The 15,217-nt window shown below is 38.3% G+C and overlaps 1 protein-coding gene across 1 annotated transcript in view; it reads left to right on the top strand.

The window, feature by feature from the left end:
- The window catches only part of egf (epidermal growth factor), a 35,657-nt gene that overhangs the window by 11,388 nt on the left and 9,052 nt on the right, over positions 1–15,217 (top strand). The window contains exons 7-16 of the mRNA XM_062039786.1: positions 1,547–1,669; positions 6,699–6,821; positions 6,944–7,069; positions 7,138–7,274; positions 9,620–9,768; positions 9,847–9,951; positions 10,032–10,249; positions 10,370–10,537; positions 10,613–10,747; positions 14,516–14,641. Coding sequence (XP_061895770.1) covers positions 1,547–1,669; positions 6,699–6,821; positions 6,944–7,069; positions 7,138–7,274; positions 9,620–9,768; positions 9,847–9,951; positions 10,032–10,249; positions 10,370–10,537; positions 10,613–10,747; positions 14,516–14,641 — 1,410 coding nt within the window. The remainder of the gene's footprint in view (positions 1–1,546; positions 1,670–6,698; positions 6,822–6,943; positions 7,070–7,137; positions 7,275–9,619; positions 9,769–9,846; positions 9,952–10,031; positions 10,250–10,369; positions 10,538–10,612; positions 10,748–14,515; positions 14,642–15,217) is intronic.

Genomic DNA, 15,217 nt, shown 5'->3' with positions numbered 1-15,217 from the left:
TGACAGAAAAACAATGCAATAATATTTCAGGTCGCCATTTAAATTGCATGAATAATCTGCATTTGTACATGACTAATGCGATCATTTTGTGTGAACATTCACATGCGCTAACATGGTAACTTTGACAGCCCTAATTAGAAAAGGACAAAAGTTTTAGTACAGGGGTCCCCAAACTTTTTGACTCGGGGGCCGTATTGGGTTAAAAAAAACACAGAGGCTATTTCATCCTTACAAGCCTGTTTCGCAGGTTTCCCTGCTCTTCAGGGGATTTTATAATATATATATAATATAATAAAATATATATATAATATAATATATAATAATATATATAATACAGAGCAGGGAAACCTGCGAAACAAGCTTGTAGGGATGAAATAGCTTCTCTGTTTTTTTCCTGACCTAAAGGATATGAAGCTTTACCCCGGTATTGAGCACTGTATAACGGATAAACCACAGAAATCTTGACTATATATATATGTATATATATATACACTACCGTTCAAAAGTTTGGGGTCACCCAAACAATTTTGTGGAATAGCCTTCATTTCTAAGAACAAGAATAGACTGTCGAGTTTCAGATGAAAGTTCTCTTTTTCTGGCCATTTTGAGCATTTAATTGACCCCACAAATGTGATGCTCCAGAAACTAAATCTGCTCAAAGGAAGGTCAGTTTTGTAGCTTCTGTAACGAGCTAAACTGTTTTCAGATGTGTGAACATGATTGCACAAGGGTTTTCTAATCATCAATTAGCCTTCTGAGCCAATGAGCAAACACATTGTACCATTAGAACACTGGAGTGATAGTTGCTGGAAATGGGCCTCTATACACCTATGTAGATATTGCACCAAAAACCAGACATTTGCAGCTAGAATAGTCATTTACCACATTAGCAATGTATAGAGTGTATTTCTTTAAAGTTAAGACTAGTTTAAAGTTATCTTCATTGAAAAGTACAGTGCTTTTCCTTCAAAAATAAGGACATTTCAATGTGACCCCAAACTTTTGAACGGTAGTGTATATATATATTCGATTATGTCACGTTATCGATGGGAAAATGCATTTTTAGACAATATGATTTGCCTAATCGGCTAGGAGACACCGAGAGTTACAAGCGGTAGAAAATGGATTAGAAAGGAGAGATTTAAAAAAATAACAATTAAAAAAAACCTTGGGACTTGGGCCGGATTTTGGACGCTGGCGGTCCGGATCCAGCCTGCAGGCCTTAGTTTGGAGACCTCTGGTTTAGTATATTACTAAAAAAAAATACTTTTAATTTAGAAAATGCTTACCCCGTGAGGAAATAATCTGTTCCAGTGTTAAACTGTGGACATCATAAAACCTGTATTAACTGTGCTGGCAATGTTTTAAGTAAAAAAAAAGTTACTCACTCTCCCTATTACATTAGTTTGGGTTTTTGTGTGACTTTAGAGCAGTTTTTTTTTTTTTTAAATAACCTGCCAGTGAACATGTAACGGAAAGGTACAATTCATCTGATTGAGCAATTAAAGGCATCCCTTAATAAATTCTGAACATTTTTGTACCGTAGATGTGAACGAGTGTGCCCACTGGAACCACGGCTGCTCTCTCGGCTGTGAGAACATTCCAGGTTCTTATTTCTGTACCTGCCCCAAAGGATACGCCCTCCTCCCGGACAAAAGGACATGCAGAGGTAGCGTGGCGCACTATTCGCTAAAGTCACTATTTTACCAGTGCAAAAAGCTCTTCTTCAGCAAAGCACTAAAACAAAACAAAGGCTCATCCTTGTTCAGTCCCCCCCCCTCCCCCCCCCCCCCCCCCCCCCCCCGACACTACTTTGACCCATAAAACCCTGGGTCATAGACGGGCAGACAGGTCCCAGACACTATGGGAGCTACCAATTATGTGTTGGCTCTTGTGGGTTGAAACAATAAGACTTTGTATTGCTTGTCAATGTCCAGAAACTTTTCGACAAATGTATTCTCAGTTGCTTCTTTTCACAAAGCTCTCTGCAGGTGCTCAGTTTGTTGTTGTCTTTACCTGTCTGCAATAGTTGACCGGACTCGGAGAGCACGTTCTGCTACTTCTCCCCGTAATCTTACAGCTCCGCAGCCAGGAGAAGAGGAAGGCTTAACGTAGACAAAGAGATTAGAAGATGCAGTGACATTTGCGATAGGGAACATATTTGACCAGCAGCTTTGAAAGTCTAAGCTGTTAAGCAGACAACCTCTGCCCAGCTCCGGTGCGAAAACAAACAAGCTGATGAGTAAATAAATGACTTCAATAAGTTGATCTGATACAATATCAGCAGGAATCATACAAAGTTGTATTACTTCTTAGTGTGGAATGTTAGAGAAGGTTTGATTAAGTGCAATTACTAGAGATGTCCGATAATATCGGCCTGCCGATATTATCGGCCGATATATGCGTTAAAATGTAATATCGGAAATTATCGTTATCGTTTTTTTTATTATCTGTATCGATTTTTTTTATTTTTTATTAAATCAACATAGAAAACACAAGATACACTTACAATTAGTGCACCAACCCAAAAAACCTCCCTCCCCCATTTACACTCATTCACACAAAAGGGTTGTTTCTTTCTGTTATTAATATTCTGGTTCCTACATTATATATCAATATATATCAATACAGTCTGCAAGGGATACAGTCCGTAAGCACACATGATTGTGCGTGCTGCTGGTCCACTAATAGTACTAACCTTTAACAGTTAATTTTACTCATTTTCATTCATTACTAGTTTCTATGTAACTGTTTTTATATTGTTGTACTTTCTTTTTTATTCAAGAAAATGTTTTTAATTGATTTATCTTATTTTACTAATTTTTTTAAAAAGTACCTTATCTTCACCATACCTGGTTGTCCAAATTAGGCATAATAATGTGTTAATTCCACGACTGCATATATCGGTTGATATCGGTATCGGTAATTAAAGAGTTGGACAATATCGGAATATCGGCAAAAAGCCATTATCGGACATCCCTAGCAATTACTCATACAGAGAACAATGTTAGGTATGAAAAACACGAATCCATTGATATTCAACTAAAATGTTTTGGGGGCCACAATTCCAAAAAGCTAAGGACCGGGGTCCGAAACTTCTCCCTTCACCAACAGTCTTATTTTGTACATTCCAGCGGTGGGCCGTGCGTTTCCCACCTAGGCCTTCAGTGATGTCCGACTTCAATGATTACCTCTCAAAATACCACATGACCATTGCTGGAGAAATACTATAAATGGGTTATACTTGTATAGCGCTTTTCTACCTTCAAGGTACTCAAAGCGCTTTGACACTATTTCCACATTCACCCATTCATACACACATTCACCCCCAAAAATCCAATCCAATCCAATCAAATCGTTACAGAAACACATTTCGAAAAAAAAGGAAAAAAAAGAGGACTTAAAGGAGTGCTTTGAGGAACGCCTTAGTTATGTAAATCACACGTTTGGACACCAGTGTTCTATGTTTGCTGTAGCAAGGTTGAAATGTCAATTCAAGTATCTGCCAAAGTGTTTAAAGAGGTCCAAGTTCCTATGCAACAGGAGCACTAGTGTTTTTAGGAAATTACCGCTAAAATGTTTGAACTCAGCCGCCATTTGAATAGTCCTGCACTACCGTAATTTCCGGACTATAAGCCGCACCTGACTATAAGCCGCACCAGCTAAATGTAGGGGAAAATACAGATTGCTCCATATATAAGCCGCACCCGACTATAAGCCGCAGGGTTTTGATGTGTAATTAGCGTAGTATATAGGGGTTCCTGCTACCACGGAGGGGATTGTCGGGACAGATTTGACTGTTTGGGAACGCAAAGCGTCCCATTTATTAACAATAAATCTTTCAATCATTCAATCAAACTTTCACATCTTTGACATGGCGAACAGCATTCGTGCAGAGTACAAATAATACAACGGTGCAAAGTAATACAAAGTGCTCGCCTGTACGTTATCAAAATAACCAGCCCACCGGTATATGAAAAGTCAATCTTTAATCATTGTGTCATCGTCTTCCTCCTGCGTACTAAAACCACCGAAATCCTCTTCGTCGGTGTCGGAGAAGAACAGGCCGTATATAAGCTGCACCGTTGTATAAGCCGCAGGGACCAGAACGAGGGGAAAAAGTAACGGCTTATAGTCCGGAAATTACGGTAATCTATTGATCATTAACCATCTGGAATGGACTTATGCAGGTTTTAATTAAGTTCGAGTGGAATAGTAATTGTTTTGCAGACACCGAGTGGCAACAATAACTCATTAAGTTAAGTTGAATGATGCGGACACACTTCCTACTGAATAGGTTGTGAAATACTTCTGTCTTGGAGACTGTATGTGTAATTAATATGTAACTATAATTATGTCTTTACATTGATAAATGTGCTGTTTTAGACTGCAATGTTGTTCAATTCAGGCAGTCTTTCTCAAATAGTAGGGCTTAGGTGTTTATCAGTATCATGCCTTATGTGCACTGCAAAACTTGCTGATTGTAGACATTAATCCCGACTCCCTCATTTTTATTTATTCAAACAAATAAATCAACCCAATGTGTTGCCATAATATTGTCTCAATTAATTTTGCTGATCAATTGGAGTTTTTTTAAAGTTATTTATATTTTTCACTATCAAATGGTTCAAGTCGGTCGAAATGTTTTCATAATTTAAATAAGAATACATTTTTGTATTTTATTTTAGGCAAATTGATGCACTTTAAATATTTTCTGTTACAGACCAAAAAACGATTTTAACAAATTATTATTTGTTGTCATTGATATACAGTACAGGCCAAAAGTTTGGACACACCTTCTCATTTCATCGCGTTTTCTTTATTTTCATGACTATTTACATTGTAGATTGTCACTGAAGGCATCACAACTATGACACCTGTGAAGTGAAAACCCTTTCAGGTGACTACCTCTTGAAGCTCATGGAGAGAATGCCAAGAGTGTGCAAAACAGTAATCAGAGCAGAGGGTGGCTATTTTGAAGAATTTAAAACAGGTTTTCAGTTATTTCACCTTTTTTTGTTAAGTACATTCATAGTTTTGATGCCTTCAGTGACAATCTACAATGTAAATAGTCATGAAAATAAAGAAAACGCAATGAATTGAGAAAGTGTGTCCAAACTTTTGGCCTGTACTGTATATTTATTTATTTTTTACTTTATTGGTAATAAGGATGACATGTAAACAGATGTACTTATAACAATTTTAGAGGCAAATATTACTCTTCTTTGTTGCAGTGAAGAGTTAAGGGGGGGTGCAAAATGTTTTATTTTTCCTGAGTAGCACTGAATTAAGGACACTCCTTATGTACAGTATATGTAGCTCGTGGGCTATTGTGTGCTTAGCTGTTGTGTAGCTGCTGGCTCCTACTAGCCTATAGCCTAGCATGTGAACGTTTTGTAAATGACGACTCAAATAGAAGAAAAGTGTTGCACATGTAAACACGCTGCAGGACTTTTATTATACTATTACTTGTTTTTTCTGCTGATATCGGACTGATATCAGATCAGGACACTTTGCATTAAAACTAGAGATTTCCGATTAAATCGGACTGCCGATATTATCGGCCGATAAATGCTTTAAAATGTAATATCGGAAATTATCGGTATCGGTTTCAAAATTATCGGTATCGGTTTCAAAAAGTAAAATTCATGACTTTTTAAAACGCAGCTGAGTACACGGACGTAGGGAGAAGTACAGAGCGCCAATAAACCTTAAAGGCACTGCCTTTGCCAAACCGGCCCAATCACATAATATCTACAGCTTTTCACACACCCAAGTGAATTCATGCATACTTGGTCAACAGCCATACAGGTCACACTGAGGGTGGAGGTATAAACAACTTTAACACTGTAGAAAATATGCGTCACACTGTGAACCCACACCAAACAAGAATGACAAACACATTTCGGGAGAACATCCGCACCGTAACACAACATGAACACAACAGCACAAATACCCAGAACCCCTTGCAGCACTAACTCTTCCGGGATGCTACAATATACACCCCCCGCTACTCCCGCCCACCTCAACCTCCTCAGGCTCTCTCAGGGAGAGCATGTCCCAAATTCCAAGCTGCTGTTTTGAGGCATGTTAAAAAAAAACAATGCACTTTGTGACTTCAATAATAAATATGGCAGTGCCATGTTGGCACTTTTTTCCATAACTTGAGTTGATTTATTTTGGAAAACCTTGTTACATTGTTTAATGCATCCAGCGGGGCATCACAACAAAATTAGGCATAATAATGTGTTAATTCCACGACTGTATGTATCGGTATCGGTTGATAGCCATTATCGGACATCTCTAATTAAAACGCAATAGAAGTATACGACAGACAGGAATTAGTTCGACATGTTTATCATGGAAGAGATATTGTATTTTTTTAAATATAGCAATGCCTTTTTTAAAGTATATTTTCCGGAACTGAACACGTGACAAGATGTAATCGCCCTGTGAGCGAATGCATCACTCTCACCGTGCGACTTTCCCCCCGCCACACTTTCACCTATTTCGATAGGATTACAGCGGACTTCATGCGGGGATTTTACTCGAGCGGCACATAAGGAGCTTGTTGCCAATTGGACAGGCAACACATGCGCTCACATGTACTCGGTGTATTTTTAGCAACCTTAATGAAGTGCTAATTTGGCACCGCTTGTGATTTTTTTTTTCCGCCTTTGAATCCTTCTTTAAATCAGAGATCACAACCTGTGAAGGCGGCGCCACAAAGTGTGGTCAGGGTTGCCTGGCAACAGACGAGGGTCCTCTGTGCGTTTGCCCGAAAGGGTCTGTATTGCAGGAGGACGGGCAGACCTGTACAGGTAGGCACTTTCTGAATAATGCATCATCACAATAAGTTGTATTTTGAATGAAGTGCAAAACAAATTACATAATGGAGATTACAAAACCAGAAACAACTCAAGTGTTATTTGTGTCGTTGCAGGCTGCACGTCTGCAGACAGAGGGGGCTGCAGTCAGCTGTGCACACCAGTAGCAGCCACTAGGTGGCAGTGTGCGTGTCTGCCAGGCTACCAGCTCCATCAAGACAACAAGCAGTGCATTGCCTCAGGTGAGTCGGGTTCTTATCATCACTTGCTGTAAACAAGTAAACACTCATGTTTTTATCTTCCCTAACAGGACCACCACCATATCTGCTCGTCGCCAGTCTGGTGGGCGTGTACCGGTTAAATACTGATGGCACTGAGGGTCATGTCATTGCCGAGGAGCCCAGAGGAGCGATCGTATCTTTGGACTATGACCCTGTGCACAACAATGTAAGAACGACTCCTATAGTATTTTCTATCTTTGCGGTATTTGAAAAACACGGTAAATCAGAGCGCTTCATATGACATGCAACCGCAAATGTATTCCCAGCTCATTCCTGCTCCGTCACTGATAGTGTTAGTCTTGCAGGGGACGGGTGTGATCCCCAGTTGTGTCAGATAAGTTTGCAAATTTACGTTAATTTGGTTAGGGTTGTTATTTCGAACTACAAAAATAAACTATTTCACAGTTTATTTCCCAGTCGTTTGTTTTAATACAAAAAATGCATGAATTCAAGTTTGATTAAAAAAAAAAAATAAGACTTGTTTTCATTAATGAAAAAAAGTGTGAAAAAAAATTGTAATGGAGGGGCCGCCGTCAAATAAAATTCTTCTTCTGGCCCCAATTTAGCCAGGTGCAGCCCTGTACTATCAGGGGTGTCCAAACTTTTTCCACTATGGGTCGTATACTTAAAAATCAAAGGATGCGGAGGAACACGATATTTTTATATAATTCTCAGAAAAGGAAATACTGATATATTTGTTTAAATAAATGTTAAATGTATAAGCTTTGTTTCAAAAGATGGAAGATTTTTCTCTTTAAATCGTGCCTTTTTGCTCTATCACCAATTTCTGCATTTGTTTTTATCATTTTATTTCTGAGAAACACTGATATTTGTATATACATTTCTGAATAGAAAAAACTAATGTATATTTTCAAATGTATAAGCTTTGTTTTAAAATACCAACATTTTTATCTATAAAGTTGACCTTTTTGCTGTATATTTTCACCCATTTTTGCATTTGTTTTTATCATTTTATTTCCGAGGAACACTGATATTTTCATATACATTTCTGAAAATACAATATAATATATATTTTCAAATGTATAAGTTCTTTGAAGGTATCAAGCTTTTTATCTACATAAAGTACCTTTTTGATAAATTTTTCATCCATTTTGCATTTGTTTTTATCATTTTATTTTGAGGGAACACTGATATTTTCATATCAAAAAAACAACAACATAGGAGTATCTTTTAAAATGTATAAGCTTCGTTTTAAAATATCAAGCTTTTTCTCTTTAAATTGTGCTTTTTTACTCCATTTTTCACCCATTTTTGCATTGGTTTTTATCATTTTATTTTGGCAAAACACTGATATTTTTATATACATTTCTGAAAAGGAAAAACTATTGTATTTAAAAAAAATATATATAATCTTCGTCACAAAATATCCAGCTTTTTTTCTTTAATGTGTGCCTTTTTGCTCTATTTTCAACCATTTTTGGATTTTTTTTTTTTTACCATTTTATTTTGGCAAAACACTGATATTTCTGTCTTCATTTCTGAAAAGGAAAAATTAATGTATTTAAAAAAATATATAAGCTTTGTCACAAAATATTCAGCTTTTTCTCTTTTATGTGCGCCTTTTGCCAATTTTTGCATTTGTTTTTATAATTTTATTTTGGCAAAACACTGATAAATTTATTTTATTTTTGAAAATTTCAAAAATAAAAAACTAGGAGTATCTTTTAAAATGTATAAGCTTTGTTTTAAAACATCAAGCTCTTTAAATTGTGCTTTTTTGCTCTATTTTTCACCCATTTTTTCATTGCTTTTCATCATTTTATTTTGACACTATTTTTATATACATTTCTGAAAAGGAAAAACTAATGTATTCTAAAAAATATATATAAGCTTTGTCACAAAATATTCAGCTTTTTCTCTTTAATGTGTGTCTTTTTGCTCTATTTTTCACCCATTTTTGCATGACTTTTTATCATTTTATTTTGACACTATTTTTATATACATTTCTGAAAAGGAAAAACTAATGCATTTTTTAAAAAATATATAAGCTTTGTCACAAAATATTCAGCATTTTCTCTTTAATGTGTCTTATTGCTCTATTTTTCACGCATTTTTGCATTGCTTTTTATCATTTTATTTTGACACTATTTTTATATAAATTTCTGAAAAGGAAAAACTAATGTATTTTTAAAAAATATATAAGCTTTGTCACAAAATATTCAGCTTTTTCTCTTTAATGTGTGGTTTTTTGCTCTATTTTTCAACCATATTTGCATTTGTTTAGTATTTTATTTCTACAACGGTATGTGCAAATAAAGCAAACTATGAACATCCCTGCGGTTTATGAGCTCAAATGTTCAGTTGACATGTGGGGATATAGCGACATCTAGTGGACAATTGTAATAAATCAATGACCTGTGCTTGTTTTTACACACATAAGATTAGTTTTGTTTACTATTAGAGGGCTGGCATTTCCCAAAAATATATTTTGTGTAACATTTTTAGATGTCAATAGACTTCACTTGTATGTCTTTTAATGCATTTTAAAAGGTATACTTTGCCAGCACTTCCCAGAAGACAATTGAACGGATCGATATGAACGGTGGGTCTAGAAGAAGTATTGTCTCTGAAGGTCTGGGCCTGAACAACAGACTGGCTTTGGACTGGATCAATCGCAAACTGTACTGGACTGTGACAAGGTCTACCAGGTGCCCTACGTGTTTGTATTGAGGTGTGAATTCAGTTCTTATTAATATGACGTGGTTTTCCACCTGCAGCCAGTCATCAGTGGTCAGCAGTACCTTGAATGGACTCAACAGAACAACTCTTCTGAGTGATGGACTTGACCAACCCACATCGATCGCAGTCCATCCCCTGGAAAAGTCAGTTTGACAACTTTTCTTCTGTCTTTTTAAAAGAAAAAAATATATACTGTATATCTACACTCGGTGTCTTTTTTGAGGAAGTTGTTCTGGGCGGATATTGGACTACACCCGAAGGTGGAAACGTCTAATCTCGACGGGACGGACCGCGCGGTGATCGCAAGCACCGACCTTGTGTCGCCCGGAGGTCTGACAGTCGACTTCACGGAGAACCGCCTGTTCTGGTGCGACGGGACAAGGGTGGAGACGTCCGCGCTGGATGGTTCTGACCGACGGATCCTGTTAGAGAACCAAGTAGGTGAGGTTTTCTCGACTTCCCTCTAGCTGACGGTGTTAATAAAAAAAAAGCATCACCATCCTTGACATGGATAATATTAGTGTGTACCTAATGTCATATCACTGGCCTCCTTTTTCCCAGGTCGGCCCTTCGACTTGGCCGTGTTTGAGGACAGGTTGTGGGTGGTGGACAGGGAGCATCAGCAGCTAACGAGCGTGCACAAGAGGGCCGGAAGGGAGCTGCGACATCTCCATGGTAACCTGCTCCAACCCGCGTCCGTGACGGTGGTGCATCCGCTTGCCAAACCAGGTACTGCAAGACAACAGAGCGCGGTTTCATAGACTGAAATACACGACTCGATCCAAACTCTGACCTTCTGTTCAGGTGCAGATGTTTGCCTGCACCACAATGGAGGCTGCGCCCAGCTGTGTGAAAGCAGGCTGGGATTCGTCCACTGCTCCTGTCCATCACATTTCACACTGGCAGCTGATAGGAAAAGTTGCTCGCCGAAAGCAGCTGGTTAGTTTTTATCATACCCTCATGTCCTTTGGCACATCAATAGTTCTGTGGTTGATACCACGAACACACCAGTTCCGTTCATACTTGGCCATAAGTCAACATTAGCTTTTTATCGCCGCTGTGAAATAATCCAATCCACTTTATTTATATACAGGGTTCGTACATCTTTTCCATGGCCAAATTCAAGCACTTTTTAAGGACTTTCAAGATCAATTTTCTAGTTTTTCCAGTACCCTTCAAAAGGCGAAAACCAGTGTGAATCAATCCTTGTTGTTTGAGGTCACCAAATGCTGTCTGTAGGAAAAATAGGGAAAACCTGCTAAAATCTAAGCCTAACATTGAAGCAGCAGTTATCATTAACTGAATGGGGCATAGAAAATGAAGCAGTGTGACTATTCAATGTCATTGGTGTTTGCAAACGTCTCTCCATGTGTGTTGTTTTTCACATTTATTGTTCTTTTTCTTACTTACAGCACTCAATGACATGGAACAGCACGGATTGATTCACACCGTCTTTGTGCTTGTAAACTGCATAATGTGATGTAAATCAGTGTTTTTCAACCACTGTGCCGCGGCACACTAGTGTACCGTGAGATGCATACAGTCTGGTGTGCCCTGGGAGATTATGTAATTTCACCTAATTGGGTTAAAAATATTTTTTGCAAACCAGTAATTATAATCCACAAATGTGCCATTGTTGAGTGTCTGTGCCGTCTAGAGCTCGGCAGAGTAACCGTGTAATACTCTTCCATAACAGTAGGTAGCAGCAGGTAGCTAATTGCTTCGTAGATGTCGGGAACATGGTTTGTTGTGATCACAATATGCAGACGACAGCGTGCAGGTATCTAATGCTTAAACCAAAAATAAACAAAAGGCGAGTGCCGCTAAGAAGAGCCATTGAAGCTTAGGGATGGCTATGCAAAACGAAACTAAAACTGAACTGGCTGCGAAGTAAACAAAAACAAAATGCTAGATGACAGCAAAGACTTACAGCATGTGGAGCAGCAGACGGCGTCCACAAAGTACATCCGTACATGACATGACAATCAACAACAAAATAGGAGCACAAGACAAGAACTAAAACACTACACACAGGAAAACAGCAAAAAACTCCAAATAAGTCAGGGTGTGATGTGACAGGTGGTGACAGTACACCTACTTTGAGACAAGAGCTATAGTGATGCATGCCTGGTTATGGTTTGAATTCATATCCAACAATTGCGAGAACAACTTTTTATTGTCAATATCGGCTGCTGAGTTTCAATTTTTTATGTTTTCTGCTGGTGGTGTGCCTCGGGATTTTTTCAATGAAAAACATGTTCCTTGGCTCAGAAAAGGTTGAAAACACTGATGTAAATACACGCACCCTCAAAATGTAAATGTTACTCATTTATTAACAAAACGGTTACACATTAATATAAGGATAATAAAATAAAGGAAAATATTTTGTTTGTTTCACAACACCTTAGTCACCTTCCATTAAGCATATCTAGCCTTATAACTGTGGCTATGATAACAAATTAATAAAAAGATAATAAAATAATGGCATAAGCATATGTAGCCTTATAACTGTGGCTATGATAACAAATTAATAAAAGGATAATAAAATAAAGGCATAAGCATATCCAGCCTTATAACTGTGGCTATGATAACAAATTAATAAAAGGAAAATAAAATAAAGGCATAAGCATATCTAGCCTTATAACTGTGGCTATGATAACAAATTAATAAAATAATAAAATAAAGGCATAAGCATATCTAGCCTTATAACTGTGGCTATGATAACAAATTAATAAAAGGATAATAAAATAAAGGCATAAGCATATCTAGCCTTATAACTGTGGCTATGATAACAAATTAATAAAAGGATAATAAAATAAAGGCATAAGCATATCTAGCCTTATAACTGTGGCTATGATAACAAATTAATAAAAGGAAAATAAAATAAAGGCATAAGCATATCTAGCCTTATAACTGTGGCTATGATAACAAATCCATTTTTAGTTGAGGGAAGTTCTTAACATTATAATTTATCATTGACAAACGCTCGCTTTTTTCCTTTCATAGCTCGTAATAAATGTCCCTAATTAACATGTCATCTAGCGCTGATGTCACAGTTTAGGTCTAGCATGTACCAAAAGGTTAGAAAACACAACTTTAGCTAATGTTAGTTAACTTGTAGGGCTAGTCATCTCTTAGGCTTACCTTCCACATGACTCGAGAGAGCCGACTCTCCCATTGCGAAAAGCTGGATTTCCTTTTTGCACACTTTGCAGCAGGCTACACCTGGATTTGCGCCACGTTTTATCCAAAGTTTGTATTTGTCATTTTCCATCCAATGTTCATTAAAAGGACAACCTCCCAGGCATGATGGACCGATGCACCACTGTCCTCTTGGGGGCGCCACAGAGCCGCATATACATGACAACAACCTAATGTAAGGGCTCGTGCAAAGTCAACAGATCAAGCGTGTAGCTTTCATTTTTAAGGAAACCGTGTTGGCTCTAGGAATGTAACTTGTTTGCTTTAACTGAGGGAGCCAGAGAAGTTAAGTCGACAACCAAAATAATGGAGCAAAACATACAACGAACCATGTTGGATGTCCTTTTTGCTACACCTGGATTTGGTCCATGTTTTATCCAAAGTTTGTATTTGTCATTTTCCATCCAATGTTCATGTGGAAGTTGCTTCCTGGCAGTCCCACCGTCAGACACGGCACAGGAGTCCGACGTGCAGGTTTAACAAAGTGTTTAATGATCGTATGTTTTTATACAAAGTTTTCTCTCTCGGAACGTGACTTTTCAGTCACTCTCCAAACTTCCTCTTCCCCCTGCACCCGGCCGCTCACTCTTAAAGACAACAGATGATTAGATTAACACGTACCACCTGTGAAATCTAATCACCTGCCCGAGGGTGCTCGTCCTCAGCACCACGGACAGCGGCGGTGACTTTTACTCCTACAGGCAGCGCTGGCTACACCTCCCCCCACAGTTCATTAATACAACAACCTCCTGGCATGATGGACTGATGCACCACTGTCCTCTTGGTATACACGACTCTGGCATGACAACAACCTAATGTAAGGGCTCGTGCAAAGACACCGGATCAAGCGTGTAGCTTTAATTTTTAAAGAAACTTATTTTATTTTTTTTCCATTTTATAATTAGCCTATTGAGTCAGACTGCCGAGAAATATGATGAACATTTCCCAGCATTTACAAGCACTTCACCCAAAATTCAAGCATTTTCAAAACCTCGAAAACACAACATTAAAATCCAAGCATTTTCAAGGTTTTTAAGCACCCGTACGAACCCTGCTACTTGTCCACAGCCATTGCCTCCTTTATTACATGCTGGTCTGTTGTCTTTGTGGAACTCATATTGAGTGAGCAAATTGGACAAAACACAAAAAAGGCACACACGCTGAAGCGCTGAGAAGTGACGAGTAGGGAACTGCGCAGGAAAGTGACGTGCAGGGCTCCGCCTTTCCAAAAATGCTGCGCCCTGCTTTTTGCTTTGCAGGTCCGACACAAAAAGTTTGGACACCCCTGATCTAAAAGTTCAAAAATCAAAAAGTTTGCTAATAGAGGGGTTCATAAATCGAGGTTCCACTGTATTGCAGTCTGTCCAACCATTGTGTCCCGCGACCATATCAAGTGTCATCCATCACAAAACCTGTATTCACACTACAGGTTTTGATCATGAATACACTTTTAACACAGCCTTACAAGTGTACAAAGAAGCTAACCAACGGTTGATTCCTTTCTAGAACATGCAAACGACGAGCTGGCTAATCCAACAACGCTACCGAACAACACCACACTCAACGATGAGAGCACACCTCACACTTATGCGGACGTGGAGCCGAGGACGTTCACAGACAACATGGTCTCAGGTATGAGTGGGGAGGAAAAAAATGTAGTTCTGAATCTAGAATGGAGGTGTCTCCCTCTGTCAGTCCAGCATGAACTATAGTCGCCTTGTTATTAATGGCGATCTGTTTGATGACGTTGAGTTTAGCGGTGGTAAGGCCTTCAACGTTGAGCTGGAGTAACGCTGGGTAAGACGACATCTTCAATGTTCCACCTCAAAAACATGGAAGCAGCCCGTGAGATGAACATCATGGTGGATAATACACCATGACAGTGCCATATATATATATATATATATATATATATATATATATATACTACCGTTCAAAAGTTTGGGGTCACCCAAACAATTTTGTGGAATAGCCTTCATTCCTAAGAACAACAATGGACTGTCAAGTTTCAGATGAAAGTTCTCTTTTTCTGGCCATTTTGAGCGTGTAATTGACCCCACAAATGTGATGCTCCAGAAACTCAATCTGCTCAAAGGAAGGTCAGTTTTGTAGCTTCTGTAACGAGCTAAACTGTTTTCAGATGTGTGAACATGATTGCACAAGGGTTTTCTAATCATCAATTAGCCTTCTGAGCCAATGAGCAAACAC

This window comes from Entelurus aequoreus, linkage group LG28 (genome assembly GCF_033978785.1).
Source record: "Entelurus aequoreus isolate RoL-2023_Sb linkage group LG28, RoL_Eaeq_v1.1, whole genome shotgun sequence".
NCBI classification, from domain to species: domain Eukaryota; kingdom Metazoa; phylum Chordata; class Actinopteri; order Syngnathiformes; family Syngnathidae; genus Entelurus; species Entelurus aequoreus.
This window is presented reverse-complemented; position numbering and strand designations above follow the sequence as displayed.